Here is a 21,521-nt window from a genome sequence, read left to right on the forward strand (position 1 = left end):
CAAGACACAATTAAACCACACATAGATGAAGAACACTGTTGGTCAGACAGAAGTTAAAAAGGGGGGAATGGATGGGTTGATGAGCATAGGATTTTCAAAAGTGCTCATAGCTGACCTACCTCTGCTAACAGTAATGTTTGTTTTAAAAAAAATTAAAAATCAAAACTGTTTCTTTATTTAATTTTAAAACTGAAAGAGCTGAAAGTTATAAGCTAGAACTGGTCTCACAGAAAACATTTTACAAATATGTGGTGATAACCTGGAGAGAGATCCATTTGATCTCAAGCAGAATCAGTTATAGCCAATGTTCCCTTTTTCCACCTAATTTGTCCTTAAACACATAATCCATTCCACTATTTCTCAATCCTTACCATTTGAAAGCCTTCTCACTATCTTGTTTAGTCTCCTCCACTGCATCTTAAACTCAATTCCGTTCTGTGAATGTTCCAGGATCTTAATATTCATGGATATTGGAGAACAGATTCTTTGTTTCATCTGTGGAGGAGCCTTTTATGTATTGCAAGACTGTTCTCACGCCTCCGAATGTTTTCTTCTTCAGTCTACTAACCACAGTGCACCCTATTTTCCTTTTAAATCATTGGGTTTAGACCTTTTATCATTCTTGCAGTTGTTTTTGGAAACTCTCCTGCTGGCCCACAGTCCTTCTCCACAGTAAAGCCTAAACTGAACTCAGTGTCTAAGCTCATACCAGTGTAGACCAGAGAAGTAGTGATATTTCACACCATTTACATCAGTAAAACACACTTAAGAAAGTTGTTTGTCTTCTCTATGGCAGCATGATCTTACTGACTCACATGAGATGTATTGTATGATGTATCACTCTGCACTCTTCCCTGAAGAACTAGAAAGGTAATTCCTGGACATTTTGGAATAAATATGCTATATCTAATATATATTGTCCAATTGTTACATTGCAAAGATAAAGATATCTTTCTAAAATTTTACAGTATATTCTCATTACAGAGTGACACTGAAGAAGAGTTATTTCTTTTGTTTCTAGTGCTGGTAAGATCACCTTTTTGAAAACATCTGCAATGTATTGAAGGAAAAAAAAAACAACTCTTGGAATTTGGCATATTTTGATTAAAACAAGAAATCAAATAAATGTTAGATGCATTTCTCCAGACAGACTTTAGGAACTCTTGTGTTTGAGTGCACAGCATTTTGTCACTTCAGGATATGTCACAAATAAAATTTCCTGAGTTGGCAAGGCTCATTGAGAGGGCCTTAAACTAGGTTTAAAGGGGGTGGATGACAAAACCAGTCTCTTCAGAGAGGAGACAAGAGGGAAGTAAACTAGAGACTGTGGTGAAATCAGCAGCACAGCTCAAGTGCACGTACACCAATGCACACAGTACAGGTAACAAGTAAGAGGAACTGGAAGCCTTGGTACTGGAAGCCAGGAACACTACGATGTAGTTGGCATTACAGAAATGTGGTGGGATGATTCACACGACTGGAGCACTGCACTGGATGGTTATAAGCTTTTTTAGGCAGGACAGGCGAGGGAGTAAAGGAGGAGGGGTGGCCCTGTATGTTAGGGAATCTCTCGACGCCATAGAACTTGAATTTGAGGATGAAAGGATTGAGTGCCTATGGGTTAAAATCAGACAGAAGGCTAACAAAACTGACATCCTGGGTGGAGTCTGTTATAGACCACCCAACCAGGATGAAGAGGTAGATGAAGTATTCTACAAGCAGCTGGAGGTCATCTCAAGATTGCCAGCCCTTGTTCTTGTGGGTGACTTCAACCTGCCAGATATGTGCTGGAAACTTAACAGGGCAGAGAGGAGGGAGACCAGAAGGTTCCTAGAGTGTATGGAGGACAGCTTCTTGACACAGCTGTTATGTGAGCCTATCAGGGGTGAGGCCCTGCTTGACCTGCTGTTCTCAAATAGAGAAGGGCTGGTGGGGGATGTGATGGTAGAAGGCTGTCTGGGGTGCAGTGATCATGAAATAGTGGAGTTTTCAATATGCAGGGAAACAAGGAGGAGGAACAACAAAACCCTTACTTTGGACTTCCGGAGGGCAGACTTCAGCTTATTTGAACAACTAACCCAGAGAGTACCTTGGGAAGCAGCCCTTAAGAACAAAAGGGTCTAGGATAGTTGGACCTACTTCAAAGAGGAACTCTTGAAGGCACAGGAACAGGCTGTCCCAATGTGCAAACGATGAGCCAACGGGGGAGGCGACCAGCCTGGATGGGCAAGCATCTCTTGAAGGAACTAAGGGAAAAAAAGAGGTTGTATCGCCTTTGGAAAGGGGGGTGGTAACTCGAGATACATTTAAGGATGTTGTTAGATCATGTAGGAGAAAAATTACAGAGGCAAAAGCCCAGTTAGAACTTAAACTGGCCACTGCTGTGAAAGACAATAAAAAGCATTTTTATAAATATATTAATGCCAAAAAGAGGGGCAAGAAGAAACTCCACTCTTTACTGGATGTCAAAGGGAATATTGTAACTAAAGCTGAGGAAAAGACAGAGGTACTAAATACCTTCTTGGCCTCAATTTTCAACAGTAAGACAGGAGGACTTCAGGATAACTGGCCTCCTGAACTAGTTGAACTAGAACAGTCCCCCTGAAGCCCATGAGGAAGCAGTTAGAGACTTGCTGAGCCACTTGGATACTCACAAGTCCATGGGACCAGATGGGATCCATCCAAGGGTACTGAGAGAGCAGGCAGATGAGCTGGCCAAGTCGCTCTCCATCATTTACCACCAGTCCTGGCTGACTGGAGAGGTCCCAGGTGACTGGAAACTGGCCAGTGTGATGCTCGTCCACAAGAAGGGCTGGATAGAGGAACTTGGAACCTGGAAACTACAGGTCTGTCAGCCTGAGCACAGTGCCAGGTGAGATTATGGAACAGATCATCTTGAGGGCAATCACAGTGCACCTGCAGGATGGCCAAGGGATCAGGCTCAGCCAACAGAGATTCAGGAGGGGCAGATCCTGCCTGACCAACCTGATCTCCTTCTATGACCAAGTGACCAGCCTGGTGGACGTGGGAAAGGCTGTGGATGTAGTCTACCTGGACTTCAGCAAGGCCTTTGACACCGTCCCCCACAGCAAACTCCTGGCCAAGCTGGCAGCCTGTGGCTTGGACAGCAGCACTCTGTGCTGGGTCAGGAACTGGCTGGAGGGCTGAGCCCAGAGAGTGGTGGTGAATGGTGCCACTGCCAGCTGGCAGCCTGTCACTAATGGTGTCCCCCAGGGATCAGTGTTCAGCCTGATCCTGTTAAATATCTTTACTGATGATCTGGATGAGGAGATAGAGTCTACTATTAGTAAGTTTGCAGATGACACCAAGTTGGGAGCAGGGGTTGATCTGTTGGAGGGTAGGAGGGCTCTCCAGAGGGACCTTGACAGGCTGGACAGATGGGCAGAGTCCAACAGGATGGCATTCAACAAGTCCAAGTGTCGGGTTCTGCATTTTGGCCACAACAACCCCATGCAGAGCTACAGGCTGGGGTCAGAGTGGCTGGAGAGCAGCCAGGCAGAGAGGGACCTGAGGGTACTGATTGACAGCCACCTGAACAGGAGCCACCAGTGTGCCCAGGTGGCCAAGAAGGCCAATGGCATCCTGGCCTGCATCAGGAATAGTGTGGCCAGCAGGAGCAAGGAAGTCATTGTGCCCCTGTACTTAGTTCTGGTTAGGCCACAACTTGAGTACTGTGTCCAGTTCTGGGCTCCTCAAATTAAGAAGGACTTTGAGATACTTGAACGTGTTCAGAGAAGGGCAACGAGGCTGGTGAGAGGTCTGGAGCCCTATGAGGAGAGGCTGAGGGAGCTGGGGGTGTTCAGCATGGAGAAGAGGAGCCTCAGGGGAGACCTTATTGCTCTCTACAACTACCTGAAAGGAGGTTGTATCTAGGTGGGCGTTGGTCTCTTCTCCCAGGAAACCAGCAACAGAACAAGAGGACATAACCTCAAGCTGCACCAGGGGAAGTTTAGGCTTGAGGTGAGGAGAAAGTTCTTCACAGAGAGAGTAATTGGCCAGTGGAATGTGCTGCCTAGGAAGGTGGTGGAGTCACCATCCCTGGAGGTGTTCAGAAAAAGATCGGATGTGGCACTTGGAGCCATGGTTTAGTTGTCAGGAGGTGTTAGGTATTAGGTAATAGGTTGGACTTGATAATATCTGAGGTTTTTTCCAACCTGGTTGATTCTGTGATTCTGTGACTCTATAAACCTCCTCAGCAAGTTACGGCATGCACTTTAGTTATTTTGTCATTTCAGGGGGTGTCCAGCTCTATGTGTTGGTTTGATAAATTATCTCCTACCCAGTCTGCCACAGATGACTGAATATCAAAATTTTGTTGGGTGAACAAGACACTTTCATATTTTAGGAAGTCTTCTCCTAAGTTTGATTATACCACTAGTTACAAGTAAATAAAAATGAACATGTAACTTGTGAAGAAACCTAAAATCAGCATTAGGAAAATCCAGTCCTTAAATCTATTAATCACAGCAGTATAAACTCTGGATATCCTTCAAGAGCCTGTAGTCTTAGTCTAATATAATGAAACATCACAGAGCATGTCAGTTTGGATTTCTGCATTTTAAAATCCTCCTTTAATGATGATGTATAATAACCCTGGAATTTGCATATTAAGAAAACTTCCATCTGCTTTGCATTAGGGGCAGTTGGATTCACTTGATTGCAAGTATCTCAGCCTCTCCAGCAATATGTAATTGCGTGCAGATGAAGCACAGCAGCACAAACAACAAGAGCACAGCACAAGTGCACTTTAAAATACTTTTGTAGAAGCAGCACCATTAATTTAATATCCAGATGTGTAGATCCAATTTCTCTTCAATGTGCTTCTCATTATTTAAATGGTCAGTCCTTTCATCGTGCTGGAACAAATTAGTCCTCTGAATTTTGCTGTGCTTAAATGCAATTGCTGTATGTGTGCTACACCAGGGCCCAGGAAAAATATCTCTAAAGCATCTTTCAAACTGCAGATATATCTCTATGCTGTGAAAAATAAGTACACATTGGTCCAACATAAGAATGTGTATCTTAAATGTCAGTTCCCCAGGAATTAAAACAATTACCATGAAAGGGTTTCAGACATTCATGGCATTAGTAAAACTGTAAACAAAATTCTTCAAAGACTCGGAGATGCACGCATTTAAAACTGAACAGTATTTTTTTACGCAAAACTATTTTAATCATGAAAAGTGTCTTTAAACTGTGGGTGAACCAGCTTTTCTATTACAATATTGTCATAACATCATACCCTTTAAACATCATAATCTTCTCTTCAGAATTTACCTTGCCCAGTTCTGCAGTTAATTCTGCTAACACTGATTGCTCCCTTACACATTTTAGGCAAAACTAGTTAGAGAGCACGAACTCTTAACTCAGAAGAGTCCTGGATGTTCACACAAGTATCATCTCATATGAAAGATTATCAATTGCTACACAGGAAAAAGGTGATAGGTAATTTTGTCAGCTGTCACCAGTTGAGTATAGAAAGAGATAGATGTGCTTGTTCTTATCTGGGGATCCATATGTGCATGCTAGACAAAGTAAACTTGATCACGAATTTTGCATCACTTTCTCTTCCTTCCTTTTTCTTCTACATTTATAAACTCTTCTATTTTGAGCAGAGATATGGCCCTCATTTCTATCTCTGAAGTACCAAATCTACTTTAGCCACTTACTGTTTTTTATAACATCATTATGTCCATATAGGTAAAAAAATAGGTAAGCCATGGAGAAGGAACTTCATTAGTCAAGTCCTTTACTAGTTGAAATGATGTAAAGAAGGTAGGTGAGGCAGATGACAGAAGAATAGGAGAGAATATTTTTATTTCCCTGTACTGAAGATACCAATGTGAAGACTAAGTAACTGGTTAGTAATACACTCAACAGAGATTATAAAACACATAGCAATAATGGACAGTTTGAAAATTATAGCAAAATCAAGTCAATAAACAATTAGGATAACAAGTAACTGGACTTGTTATATAAATCCAACATTTGCAGTGTATGACTTCAATGGCAGTGTCGTTATATTAATATTCTTTAAGAATTGGGCTTTAGCACTCAGTATTAGAGAGTAAATGCAGTTTGTATATACAGCAAATCAAATCAGTATATCTGATGTTGCACCTAATCTCCAGAGCCTAATCAAGACTAAAACTAAATCTAGACTCTTCAGTTGATTGAATCTAGACTCTTAGATTCAATCTGAGTTCATTTTCTAGTTGTGAGTGGTGTCAAAATGATAAGAATAAGTACTACACTTATTCACGAGACCTTAGTCATGCTTGCAGAGTTTGCTCTTCCTTTAGTGACAGGAAGGTCATTCACCCCTGGAGGAAATGAATAGCAAGCCTGCTCCATGGATGACAGCATTGCCTGCCATTCAAAATACTTTGAGTACCATCTTCATCGCTTTATGCTTACTCAACTTCTCTGACTTCTAGATCAAATTTTTACCATATATGTGAGTAAATAAGACAGTGCTTCTTGATGCTTCATCCTGTACACTCAAGGACAGTCAAAGCACATTATTTCTGACATCCATTCCCATTACTAGGAACACTCAAAAAGATGCATCAACATCAGTTAAAGCAATGAACTTAAAAATAAAATCACCATCTCTTCCTTGGATTTTACCATTTTTCAATGAACAGAGAAAAATAAGTCCGGATTCAGACTTAAGTGCAGAGATCTGCTGATTAGGCTTTCTACAGGAAAGCTATCAGATAAATAGCCGATTAATATTTATTTTTTAACACTGAAGTAAGGAGAATGGGTTTCAAACAAACTGTTCCAACTCTGGAAAAGAAGAAAATACCTTTTCTAAAAGGTCATTGTTCTGTGTTAGGAGCTTATTTAAATTCCAAATCTGTATCTAAAAAAATAATTTCGAAGTCTATATGTTCTTCCTGATGAACGTCAAGGCAAACTTTCTTTCACAGACTCTTGGGACTCAAATTAGAGGTTTTTCAATATGTTTGCCTTAGATTTAAATAACAAATTAATATGTGGACATTATAATCACAGGATCACAGGATGTTAAGGGTTGGAAGGGACCTCTGGAGATCATCAAGTCCAACCCCCCTTTTGGAGCAGAACCATAGAATCTAGCACAGGTTGCACAGGAATGCATCCAGATGGGTCTTGAACGTCTCTGGATAAGGAGACTCCACAACCTCTCTGGGGAGCCTGTTCCAGTGCTCTGTGACCCTCACGATGATGAAGTTCCTCTTCATGTTGAGGTGGAACCTCCTTTTCTGTAGTTTATATCCATTGCCCCTTGTCCTATCACAGGGTACGACTGAGAACAGCCTGTCCCCTCCCTCTTGACACCCAGCCCTCAGATATTTATAAACATTCATTAAATCCCCTCTCAGTCTTCTCTTCTCCAGATTAAAAAGCCCCAGGTCTCTCAGCCTCTCCTCATAGGGCACATGCTCCAGTCCCTTAATCATCCTCATAGCCGTCCGTTGGACTCTCTCCAGTAGATCCCTGTTGTTCACTATGTTTTCCTTCGGACATTAAGAATACCAATGTCAAATATACTGCATTGATTTGTACTTTTACTAGATTAACTCATGCTTTGTTTGGTAATCTTACCTGCTTGCCTTATAAACATAAAAGTTTTGTGATTGTTTATTTACCATTCTTTATTTATCATTACCTATTTATATTTTCTCTCTCATCTGCATCAAATTAAGTGAGATTTCACCTAAATTGACAAGTTTGTTCTGCTTAAGATGATTCATTATAGCCACATGTTTACATTCCACAAATTTCCAGACATAGGATTCATAAGAGGAAAAAATTCACAAACTTGAGCAACATTTTACTGCGGCTTTCCACAAGAGCCTATTCTTTTTTGTCACATCCATACAAACTCCTGTGAAATCAAAGCCCTGGTTTAATAAGGCTTGAAATTATTAACCCAGTATGAATACATATTAATAATCTCTACCTTTGTACAGATTTTTTGGAACTTGGCATGTATGACCACATCCATTGGAGCAGCATTTCTTCACTCCAGAACATTCATTATCAGATTCACAGCTTTCAACACAGGCAGCAGCGAAACCACTGGCCTTCTCAGGTGCTGGGCAGTCCCCTTGCTTCACAGACAGGATGTACTTCAGGAATTCACAGCTAGTTAGGCATTCATAATTCTTCTTGGGGAAAAGAGGCTAAAGAGAAAACAAAAAGAATTTTAGAAACATTTTCAATGGGAACACAATAAAAGAAGAAAAAGAAAGATAAAAGAACAGAAAAAGTTGTACAGGTTCCAGGACCTCCTAAAGAAAATTTAGATTTTGAGCTTTTCCAAGACTATCCCTGAAGACACATATATTTAAGCCACTTCTAAAAAAAAAAGGCATTCCAAGTATAGAATGATGAATTTCCCTCAAGTAAAACCACCATCTTCAATGGAATAAAATCGCTTATATCTGCCAGCTTTCCCCTGTTTTCCTTGCATTGGCCAGCTACAAATTTGCTTAATGACAGATTAAAAACATTCCCAAAACACAGGGGAAGCAATGGTCAGACATTCTTTTTTTTAATTTGACTATCCCACATTCATCCCTTTGTACTTCATAATACTTTACCACATTATCTGATGTAATGCCACTCTAGATAAATAAGTGAAATCTTGTTTCATTACAGTTTGAACTGAGTTGACTAAGAGAAGGTTTTGCAGCATCTTTATGTTCTTGCCAGCACATTAGTAATTTTAGAACTCTTCACAGAACTGGAATGTAACTTCTGATAAAATGATCAGTGAAAATACAGATTAAGCCTTAAATATATTGATTGAAGATCAAAGTAAATGCTACTTCTTCGAGAAATCAAGTCATAGATAAAGCATAGACATTTTATAGTACATACTGCTCAGAGCTTTGCAAGGTTCACTTGAAACTGTAGTAAAAATAACATCTAGCACCCTGGAGAGAACACTGTGTGTAACATAGGGATTTCATCTTTTGGATTTAGTGCTTTATTTAGCTTAGTGCAAAAACAGCTGAAGTGATTCCCTCAAAGTGATCAGTGGAACTGTAGATGGGCAATCCATGCAACTACGGTTATCTATAGCCTGCCTTTCCATCTCTGAGCAACCAAAAAGCTTCCACTCTGACAGAGCTGATTTACAGATTCTTAAACTTACACTAGAATTATAACCCACTCTCCATCCAATTATTCATGGAAATTCTCCAATTTCCTTCCATCATCAAATTATTTACTTGTTATTTTTACCGTTTCACAGACTACATGTCAGTTTATTCTCCAGAGTCACTGTGGTCCAAGAACATGCCACTATGTTACTTCCTCTCATCTTGTTCTGGAGAACAGTCCAGAATTTTTTAATCAGGCTTTTAAGGATGCATTTGAGTGTTACAGCTTAACAAGCTTAAAGGTTGCCAAAACGGGCAGTCCTTGTATCTCCTACTGTCCCCCACAATCCCTGGGCACACACTCCCGTTGTTATCCCCATTGGAATGCACCCAATCCTGTGGTTAGGCAGTTAAGAAACTACAATAGCAGGAAATTCAATATATGGCAAAAAGAGGAGTCAGGTAAACTGCCACCTTTTCTTCACACACAAAGTTCCTTTGACATTAGTACATTCATTCAGTCGACAGAGGTAACATACCAAACAGAGACCTTCAGAATACACAAAGCTAAATCGTTGCTACCAGAAGTTTTTACAGAATACAAAACGATTTAAAACACTCTCAAAGGAAAACAGCCTCATTTAATCCAATCAAACAATGTCTATGGAACATACATGAATCTGAGAGAAAGGAAAATGGCCCCATGCTTTCCTGTATGTGAAGCTAATTTCAAATCTTAAAACATCACAAATTTGCAGCTACTTAATTAAAAACTTTATAGCTCCCTGAGGCATAATAAGTCCTAAAGGCCTCTCCTCCTCACCCTATTTCACAGCTCATTTTTCAGTTAGCTGCTAAATGTGCTGCTCTTCATTATGGTCCTTTGAAGTTCTAAATTTAGCTTCAGCCACAAAACACTAATCAAAGAGGGATGCTCACTGTTTTCAACTACAATAGAACAGTGTTCTACAAATGTTTTCCTTTTAAACCAATTTTACATGTATTTTCACCCATATCTGGAAACATACAGACTGAGCAAGAACTGATATGTGAAAATGACCTAAACTAGATCCACTAAAACTCCTTTATTACACTACCCTTGAGTTTTGTATATGAGGAAACAGCAATTAATCTGGGTTAATTTTACAAGGATTGATTTCATGAGTACTTCTAGCTTTTTTTTCATGTAACTACATAGACTGGTAATCCCAACACACAGTTAAATCTTCCTATTTTTTTAAGTTTAAAGTAAAGCCTTTCCTAATCACTTTCATGGTGTTGCTCTTGTACTAGAAAAAAGGAGTGCCCATAGATCAATGTATGAATTAAGGTCACTTCTACCTTTTTATAGAAAAAGCTGGAAAGCTTCATAAATACACTTACAGACTTTAGAATAAAGTTGTATCTCTATATTGATTTAGTTATAATAAAGCAACTTTCTGTTGAGATGGCATTTCCATTTTGTACTAAAAAACACTTAACAACTGTATAGCTGACTTCCACGAACTGAGCAATGTTTATAATAATAATAATTTTTTTTTTTTTTGGTACTGATTTAAGTGATCTAAGTTTTATTTGCAAGGTTATTCTCAAAGACTTGTTCCTGAATAATTGTGTATTTTCATAGTAATCTTCTGAACTATGAGTCCACAATTTGGTTACTCCTGGAGAGATACACTTTTAGAAAAATCAGACTGAATTTCACATACAGGAAAGTCATCTTTTCTAGTTACCTTGCACCAAGATTTTCACACAATGATGTTTTATTTTTAAACAAACACATTCTTTCTTACACACAAAAGACAGAAGAGCATGTGGTAGAAATAGCATCTTACAGGAGAGATTTAACAGCATCTTCTGGGAGAAGCTATGTAAGCGTGGCTGAATCAAGTCTTAAATCTTCAAGCTGAAATAAATCACTTGGTTTTAAAAAAAAAAACAAACTCAAACTTAACACAGCTAAATTCTTATATGTACAGGCATTGAAATTAATGTGAATGCTGTAAAAATTCCATGTTCGTTAGTTGTCTCCTTGAAGTTAGTCATTTAAATAAGACAGCTAAAACAAAGTGTGAAAGGGTGCCCTTGGGCTGACATACCTCACAGAAGCTTTGGCAATGGTTTTTCTTCAGGTCCCAGGACTCTTTGCAGGGCTCCAGGCACTAGGAAGAATCAAGAGGCAGAGAAGTGTCAGGAAGTGAAATAAAAAAACCCACAAATGACCCCATTCCTTCTGCCTATAGGAAGTTAATAATAGGCTTCAAAAATACAGTTCTCTGGAGAATAAGATTGTGTCATTGAGTCATGGTGTTAGAGCAAGGTCATGCCAAGCAATGGTTACATTTCGAGAAATATTTTCAGTATTTCTTATTGCAGAAGGCAATTGCCTCACTTGTTTAAATGCCATCCTATTTTCCACTTTACTGAATGTAGGTCCTAATATAACACCGTGTCACCGGATCATAGAGACAATGTCCAAAGAGCTACACTGAAGTACAGAAAGTTAAATCTTCTCTTTGCTGACCAGCCTAAAGATTAGGCAGACACATTGCTCTCCCAAGCGAGAAACTATTCCATCAAGCTATGGAGTAAACTGAGCAGAGGTTTAACCGCTATTCCTATATAAATAGACAATGTTCACTGGTCTGTTAGCAAAACCACTTTATTTCAAGAACCGTACTACCATTTCTTCACCATCAGCCTCTACTGCAGTGGTTATACAGAGCTGAGATTCAAACTCTGTGAACCACCGTCAAGCTTCACAGTATAGTATAAATAAAAATCACATGATTAAGAGCATTTACTGCAGCTGAAACATGACTGTAGACTTGCAACCTTTCCTCTTTGTTAGACATATGATCTTAGAATATACTGACATTGTTGGGAGTTAGTAACACGTACTTCTGGTACCAGCAGAAAGAACTTATTTCACCAAAAAGACATGCAGCAGTTTGTGATGCAATTCTGCCACTCTGCTCTGGTGAGACCTCATCTGGAGAACTGTGTCCATCTATGGGGTCTCCAACACAAGAGCGACATATACCTGCTGGAGCACATCCAGAGGAGGGCCACAAAGATCATCAGAATGCTGGAACACATCTCCTGTGACGACAGGCTGAAAGAATTGGGGCTGTTCAGACTGGACATTTCAATATCAGGAAGGCTGAGGAGGGACTGTGTAGAACAGCTTGTTGTGATAGGACAAGGGTCAATGGTTTGAAAGTGAAGCAGGGTAGATTTACATTAGACATAATGAGGAAATTCTTTACAATGAGTGTGGTAAAATAGTGGAACAGGTTGTCCCGGGATGTGGTTGAGGCCCTGTCCCTGGAGACATTCAAGATCAGACTTGAAGCGGCCCTGATCTAGTAGGAGGTATTCCTGCTCACTGCAGGGGAGTCTGGACAAGATGATGTTTGAGGGTCCTTTCCAACTCAATGCAATCTGTGAAATTGTATAATTTGTTTCTCTTATACATTGTATTAGATTAGATCCATAGACATTTATGCTATTCAAAACAAAGCATGAATATATATAGACGTATCTCAGCTGTCAACCTGTATCATTAGCGTATTTTTAAAAATTAGTATTTTATAAGTTAAGCATTTTATTTACTAGCAAAAAAGCCTGAAAAAATATAATAAAACCATTAGTCACTGAGGTTGCATATTTCAGGATGAAAAACACCACTCAAATATTTTATTTATATATATTTTGGTATTTTCAGCTTCAATTTCTAGTTCTTTGAAATTCACATTGTGCTGTATACAGAGTTATTAGCATGGTACATTATAAAATGTCACTTGAAGTCAGTGAGTTTCATTAATTCCAGAGTGTTGTTCTTCCTGCGGTATGGTTATGCCACATTTGCACTCAATTCCACTGTCATGCCAATTTTACAACTCTTGTTTGACAGATTTAAGTCCCAAGTTACAGAGGTGTAAAGACTAAATGGTGTAATGACTACATGAGCAAGATTTTTACCACACAGGGACCATGACTTCCAAGGCTGTCAGCATTTCCATATTCTTGCCTTTTAATTCTTGCTTCACTGCTGCAGAGCCACACAGTGTATCTAAACCTTCATATCTATGATCTTGAGATGACAATATGACCAAGTTAATGCTGACTGAACTACCTTCCTTGGAGGCTCTACAGGAAAACAGCACTCTCTAGTAGTTTCAGGCTATGGCTAGAAAATCTTCCACAGCTCTTGAACAGAAAGTGGTTAGAATGTAAATAAATCACCACTGGATGTAAAAAGGAAAATAATGGTAAATTCTAAACAATCCTATTGGACAAATTACCAACATTAGCCAGTTCTGTAAACTATCTCTCTTTTTGGCTTCCTCGCTCTGGCTGGTGCTTCTGCTGGCTCTTTGCTGACCTTGTCTGCATTGCTTTATTTTGGCTAAGTACTAACAACACAACTCTCTGGCTTTTCTCTCTCTTCTAGTGTGTACAGGTGGGGGGTAGGGAACAGGGAGGGGGGAAGCTATTATTAGCCCCCTGTTTTTTGTCTAGGGGAATTCTTGTGTTTATAAATTGTAAATACCTGTAAATATTGTATATTTTGTACATATTCATTGCATTTCATTTTAGATTGTAGTTTTCCTTGCAAATACAGCTTCATTTGCTTCCAAGTGAGCTGGTCTGGCAATTTAATGTTGGGGAGAATTTTCAACCCACCACACACTCCTGGAAGGAAATCTCAGGATGCTGAATGCTTCAGAGGGTTTGTTCAAGGCATTTGTACCAGGACATTTTTACCTTCAAGTAGCCTTCAGCATTTGATACCTTGTCTGGTTGCCACTCTGTCTCAGTGATCACTCAGGACAGCCCAGGCTTCTTTTAGTTGAGCCCTAGCATCTCCCGCCATCACGGAAGACAGAGGAGGTGGGAGTCTCAACTCAGACACTTCAAAGGAAAGATGGACAAAATGAACAAGGGCTGAGCAGTATCCTGCAATTCAACTGCTCTCATAATACTCCAAGAAAAACAGATGATGTAGCAAGCCATAAGACCTCCATCATGAGCTTTACATGGTCTTATTAGAGTACATCCTCTAACCTATATGTAAACAAAAATAATCTTCCTACTGCAGCTGTATGAGGAGCCATCAGAGCATTTGGCTTAGCCTAGCAACATGGACTGCTAGCAGAAGCAGACTGCCTGGCATTAGTGGAGTTGTACCATTCTGTATGTTAGAGAAAAAAAGAAACGTTTCCAGAAACTTTGCACAAGAGATTGAGATTCTCCTCTCTCTCACTTTGCTATGACTATGCAGCAAACTGAGTCTACTGAGGAACAAACAATTTGCAGGGCATTGTGCAGTTTTGTAGCAAAACATTTCTCCTCTTATAACCTGTGATGGTTTTAAGACTGTCTTCTTAATTTTTCTCACAAAGTTCGAGCAGAAAAATATGCAAATAAATCACTATTGGGTGTAAGAAAGCAAAATAATGATTATTCTAAACACTTCCGTCGGAGAGATAGAAATGTTTAAGAACTATTACTCAAAACAAGCTTGGGGAGTTGGGCAGTCTGGGTCTCAGCTTGCTTGGCTTCTGTCTGCTGCTTCTTCTTTTCTGGTTGAAGATAACACACTGACCTTGACAAGCTAAGTCTAACAGCCTCTCTGCTTCTTGACTCTCTGCCTTCTTGACACTGCTTTCCAGGGAGGTCTGGGGGGATTCCTTCTGGATTGGGGGGGGGAGGCCCCTTGGGGAAGGCCCCTTGGGGGAAGCAAAGGGGGCTTGGTTGTCCTTTTCTGATGATTGTACATTATTGTAAATGTTGTGAATAGTGTATATTTGTACATATTCATTGCATTTCATCATAGATTGTAGTTTTGCTTGTAAATACAGCTTTCATTTGCTTCCAGACTGAGCTAGCCTGGTTATTGTCAGTGTGGGAGGGGGATTTCAGCTCTCACAACGTTACATAACTCTCCCTCTCTTTTAATCCCTCTAATCAAGACAAGGACTGAGTTGAAAATTCTCTCAAGAAACAGCAAAATCAGGCCTTACAAAGACTGAAGTAGCTGAAGGTTTTCTGACAGGTATTGTTCTGTGCTTCATAAAAATTAACATGAAACAGGTGACTCAGAACTAGTGGCAATAACATCTGTGTACTTAAATCCAGGTCTTCAGAGAACTGAAAAAGTGTGCACCTTAAAATTTGGATTAATTTTTAATAATTTCAATACAACTCCTCAAACACCTGGAATATTGCATCCAGTTCAAGAGGGAGAGGGATATACTTAAAAGAGTCCAATGGAGGCTATGAGGATGATTAAAGGACTGGAGCACGTGCCCTATGAGGAGAGGATGAGAGACCTGGGGCTTTTTAGTCTGGAGGAGACTGAAAGGGGATTTAATAAATGTTTATAAATATCTGTGGGTTGAGTGTCAAGAAGGAGGGGACAGGCTGTTCTCAGTCATACCCTGTGATAGGACAAGGGGCAGTGGATATAAACTACAGAAAAGGAGGTTCCACCTCAACATAAGGTGGAGGGTCACAGAGCACTGGAACAGGCTCCCCAGAGAGGTTGTGGAGTCTCCTTCTCTGGAGATGTTCAAGACCCACCTGAATGCATTCCTGAGCAACCTGTGCTAGATCCTATGGTTCTGCTCCAGCAGAGGGATGGGATTCAATGATTTCCAGAGGTCCCTTCCAACCTCTAACATCCTGTGATCCTGCAAACTCACAAAGCCCTTACTCAAAGCTCCCCCAGATGAACAGGAGTGACTTCACTGGTGTTTAGATTAGCCTTGATGGCTGAATGGAAAGCAGACAGCATTTCCCATCCATAAGAAGAGTTTCAAGGAAATACCTAAAATATCCATATGAAAAGTATTCCCACCCAGCAGGTAAACACATCCAAGTTTTCTGGATTAGTGAAAACTTGTGTGCCTGTATACTGAAATCCTCTATCCAGGATAAGAAGGAAACTAGGCCAAGCAGCAGATGGCATCTAGTTTTGGCTCTATTAATGTAATAAAAGAATACCATTACCACCCACCCACTTAAGCTTAGGTATGTAGATGACAGACCACTAGCAGGCAGCAGGGTAGTGGTGTGGGAAGCATCTTGGCAGTCCATTCAGCAGATGCTACTAGTCCCTTGGAACCACACCACTTATTGCCACCATGGCACTGCCATAAAAACTGGTCTGCTGCTAGGGCAGAAAGAGGTAAGAAACATAGCGCTGAACCAGTCACTATGTGCTGCTGGCACTCTTCAGAAGATGATAGGTGTTAATCACACTGGCCTTGCTAAACTGAATCCTCATAAAGCAAATGTGTTATCATCTCATGTAATTACAGCTGGAAATTCTTTCTTCAGAGTGCTGAAAAGTTATTTAGCAGTAAGCAACTGCAACAAAAGTCAGAAGCAGTGCTAACAGACAGCAGCCCAGCATTTGTCATCCTTCAGAATTTGTGTATGTGGGTACACACAAACACACATGTAAGTATAAATGCACATATTTGATGGTGCTATTCAGGCTGTATAAAATTAGGAATGAGGGGAAAGTACTGTTTTATTCAAGGTAAAAGTATTACCTTTGATTTAAAATATTTGGGTTTATAATTTTTCTCATTTTTTAAACATGTGAAGGACCCTCTTAGGGAAGTCTTTTTTGTTCTAATTCTTAAGCTATAAAGCTACTATGAGATTAGCATATGATGCATGCCATTTACACTAGTTCTTACAGGGATTTTCAAAATAATCCACCAATACTTGTGCTTAAATAATGCTCCCTTTGACCTCATTGGGAGAGAGGTACACCAATACAGCAGTTTTAATTGTCTAATGAATTGTAAAACATAACTGAAGTACTGAAATAAATATTTATTCAAATATTATATTTACATTAAAAAAATGAATGACATATTTATAATTATTTAAATAGCAAAAAAAAAAATATTTCAAAGTGAGTCCACCCACAGTATTTTGTCTAATGAGGATTCTTTCTTCACCTAAGTTACATGCAAACTGCTGTAAAAAGAATGGAATCAAAGTGTTACAGCTGGAATATATTCTTTGCATTACCATTCACTATTCCAGGTGCTCACAATGGCAAGGTCAGAAATTTATGATTTCTTTTTACAATATATTTAAGTGTCCTGATGTTCCAAGGTATTTAATTAAATGGAACTTGGTTAAAGAAAAAAAAAAAAAGGAAAACACCTTTCAGGGTACAGTCTCTTAAGAACCTGCCATATCATGAAGTACCTGAAAAACGTTCACTGTTAAGGCACACTTAAATATATATTTGATTGCACCCAAAGGAACCACAAGAAAAACGATTTTCAATCTGTGTACCTTATCACAGCGGTGGTAAACAAAATCCAAAGCATAACATGGTAGCAAGAGAGAAAGAAGTGATTTTTGAGATTGGTTTTATCTACATCTGTTGTTTATCAATAAGAATAGAAATTGTTACATTCTCTATCTCAAAAATTGCACCATGGGTTGCCTGAAAAATACAATTTTTGGTTTCAGAACAGTAAATACGTAGCTGAATATTTAGCCAGTACATATCAACTAATAGGATGCCAGCCTGGTACAACAATATTAGTTATTAGTAACATCATATCATAGAATATACCATCTTGTGAATGGTTTGAATAACTACTTTTCTTCTTTACTATACAAGTCATGAGATACAAGATGTATTTACTGAAACTATTTCTCATGATAAACCAGGAGATGCATTAGGAAGATTTAAAAAACTTTAGCACACAAAATTTATTAGTTCTACATTATATTTTCCCCAAATATCCACACACACAAAGATTAATCCTCATTCTCTTCCTGTAAGATGCTAGTGCACATTACTGGCTCATGCCCAGCTTCTCATCCACCACATCCCCAAGTCCTTTTCTTCAGGGCTGCTCTCATTTTCATCTTATCATTGATGAAGATGTTGAACAGCACTGGTCCCAGTACAGACCCTTGAGGGACACCACTTGTCACCCATCTCCATCTGGACATCAAGCTGTTGACCACTACCCTTTGTATACATTCATCCAACCTACTCCTTATCCAGTGGACAATCCACCCATCAAATCCGTTGCTCCAGCTGAGAGAGACAGCTGTTTCAGGGACTGTGTCAATGGCTTTACAAAAGTCCAGAGAGATGACATCTGTTGGTCTTCCCTTGTCCACTGATTTAGTCAAACCATTGTAGAAAGCCACTAGGTCTATTGACTTGGGAGGGGGATGACTGCCCAGAAGCAAGATTGTTCTCAAGACTGAGAAAAAGTTATTGAGTACCTCAGCCTTCTCCTCATCTGATGATACCAGCTCTCCATTTTCACTCATCAGAGGGGAAATACTTTCTTTAACCTTTCTTTGCTGGTTAATATGCCTGTAGAAGCCTTTTTTCTTATTTTTTGCATCCCTTGCCAGGTTGATCTCTAGTTGTGTCTTCCCAACCTCATCTCTACAATTGGATGGTGGCCCTATAATTCCAGGTTACCTGCCCTGCTTCCACTGTCTGTGCTGTTCCCTCTTGCCCTTTATTTTGATCAGTAGGTCTTTGTTCAGCCATGCTGGTCTCCTCCCATTCTTGCCTGATTTCTTACACAGAAATCAAGAGGTCTAAGGATAACATCCTTAAAAATCTGCTCCCTTGTCTTGAAGATCTTTTCCCATGGGGTCCTACTGGCTAACTCCCTAGGGAGCTGGAAGTTTGCCTTCATAACATTAGAGTCCCGATTCTGCTCTCTGCCTGTCCCATATCCCTTAGGACTGCAAATTCCACCAGTGCATGATCACTGTAGCACAGGCTATCCCCAATCTTGACACCATTGATGAGTTCACTTGCATTTGTGATCATCAGTAAGTATTTTTAAAAATTTGAAAGTTTAATAGGAACAACTGTTCCTATTAAAAATACTCTTTTATGTAAAAGAAGTTTCATGTGGCTACCTCAAGTTATAGCTCTTTTCACATTAAGGAGAATCTCATGAGAATTACACTAGTAATACTCTTGTAACTGAATAAGCAAATAGGTTAAATAACAGAAAATTCCCTGTCCATGTTGCCTGTTTTCTTTCCTGTAGGTCAGTGAGCATCATGATTTGGTGAAAAGAAGTGATTTTGTATTTGAGGATCAAGTCTTAATTAAATTAGTTACAGCTGGGGCTATTCTGTGACATTATCATGTACACTGGGAACCCAACTGATACAGTTTCAAAGTGCTGCTAATTGTAAAGCTGGTTTTGAATGAAAGCCAGGTCTTGGATTTTAAATGTTCACTGAAGAATATGCTACTTGGTTAGAATGATCTGGATCTTTAAAATCTCTTTTAGAAGCACATCTTAGTCTTTCTTGAAATGTGTTTTTTAATTCTATACTGATGACATCCTGACACGTGCTCTGATGAGGTAGACAACAAGGAACATGTTACTAATGTGGAATTTGTTATCATCAAGTACTCATTTATTCTAACTAATAAAAGTAAATATATGTATCTATATACACCCACATGCATACAAAAATAAAAAACCTTCAGTTGTAATCAATATTCAGACAGTGCATCCTTGGTGTAGGTCAGATATCCATTTTGCATTTTTCAGAAGTCAATTGCTCAGAAAAAAAACGTAACAACAAAATACCTTGGGCTGTCACTAAGGGAATGGAGTCTCTATTGGAGACATAGTTAGTTACCTTTACTATTCTTAGTGCTCTTTAATTGTAAGGTAAAACTGTGCAGCACAACTTCCAGGGTCCAACAAGAGGAAGTAGGGACAGATAGGGATAGGGAACAGCAACCACATGGCTACCATCACATTATACTATGTCACATCACACAAGAGTGTATCTGCAGTGGTTGGTATTAATCTGAGGCTAACACACCCCAATAAACTTTTCTGGTTAACTCATATGTGACTTTATCCAGGACAATTTGTCATTAAAGTACTAAGGGTTAATTTATGAGAATACAGCCATTTGTATGAGTTCTAACACCAGCACGTAAGAGGGAATAAAAGTCATCTAGCAGCAGTTTTTATCAACAGGAATGAGAATCATGTTTGGTATATTCCTTATAAAAAGACTAACAAAAGCTGCCTAACATACCATTAAATATGCAGCCAAGATTTGTTTTTATTAATTCTTACATAAATAGGATGATGTATACAACCTGCAAGTGAAATATGGAACTTATGACACACCATTTTTTTCAGCTAATCTTTCTTTGATTCTTCCTATTTTTCTCACTGTGTTTATATTTTAAGAAAAAAATGGTAAATCACATATTGCAAGTATATGCAAAACAAAAAACTACAAAGTACCTTATCTGGCACTTTAAACTGAAGTCTTAGAAGATATGAACAACCCATATTCACCTCAAAATGGTGTTAATACTGAAATACTTTTTAAAACTACATTTCAAAGCTAGCATAAAACAGCACTGATTCTGGTTTCACATCCAAGTAGCGTGCTCCCAATAAATGTAAACTGTTTCTGCAATTTTTTAGCAACTTGATATGCTGAAGGTCTTCAATATCCTAAGAAAATAAAGGAAGCTTTATAATCTAGGATCAGTATCGGTATTTCCTGGAACAGAGAAAGGGAAGGGGCTAGTCACAGTATATTGGTTAAGTCTGTGCAGATACAGGATAGCGCCACAGGCTTTGTTGCTAAAATGGAGGCTCAGTTTCAAAATTTAGATTAAAAAAAAAAAAAAAAAAAGCCGTTCTGACTTCACCATCCCTGAAAATCTACCATTTCAAACCTCCATACACTCCAACACCCTGCATTAGAGCACCAGAAAGACCAAGACCAAACCAAGAGCTTCTGGTCACATGTTCTGCAAGTCCATGTAACCTTGGTTATAAATTCCCAGAATTAAACAAAGTGAAAGCTACCAAAAAAGTTGTACATGTATTGAAGGTGAGAATCACTGAAGGTGTTGCAAATGAAGGAACTGTTCTCACATAAAATATTGTAAAGTAAATTATTTTAAAAAAAGAAGTCATATCATCACACTGTATCAGAAATGCAGCAGTTTAAACTATAATCCTTTTAAAGTGAAAATATCTTTTATCACTGACAGCTTGATATCTGTCTGTATGGCTCAGCTGTCTGGCATATCAAACTTTGCCAGCAGAAGCGTTTGTTTGAAAGGACAATCCTAGGATGCTTTACATGGTTTGATTCTTTCTTACCAAATCAAAATCATGGCCATCAATGTCAACAGAAAATTGGCTCCCAAACACCGTTTACATTCCTGACCGGTTCTTTTCAAAGTTTCTTTACAGGGTTTTGTACTAGCAGATGAAACTGGAACATGTACTTTCTTGCATTTTCCTGCCTCGTAGCCTAGAGATTAACAGTCACCAAAAAAACCCAAATTTCAGTTCTTACTCTGACCAGTTTTGAAACATG

General features: G+C 39.1%; 1 protein-coding gene across 1 annotated transcript in view; it reads right to left on the reverse strand.

Moving 5' to 3' along the window:
- ANOS1 (anosmin 1) overlaps nt 1–21,521 on the reverse strand; it is a 139,980-nt gene that overhangs the window by 50,668 nt on the left and 67,791 nt on the right. The window contains exons 3-4 of the mRNA XM_054387342.1: nt 11,219–11,281; nt 7,973–8,195 (exon numbers count right to left, since the gene is read on the reverse strand). Coding sequence (XP_054243317.1) covers nt 7,973–8,195; nt 11,219–11,281 — 286 coding nt within the window. The remainder of the gene's footprint in view (nt 1–7,972; nt 8,196–11,218; nt 11,282–21,521) is intronic.

Source organism: Indicator indicator, chromosome 1 (assembly GCF_027791375.1).
Source record: "Indicator indicator isolate 239-I01 chromosome 1, UM_Iind_1.1, whole genome shotgun sequence".
In the NCBI taxonomy this organism is placed as follows: domain Eukaryota; kingdom Metazoa; phylum Chordata; class Aves; order Piciformes; family Indicatoridae; genus Indicator; species Indicator indicator.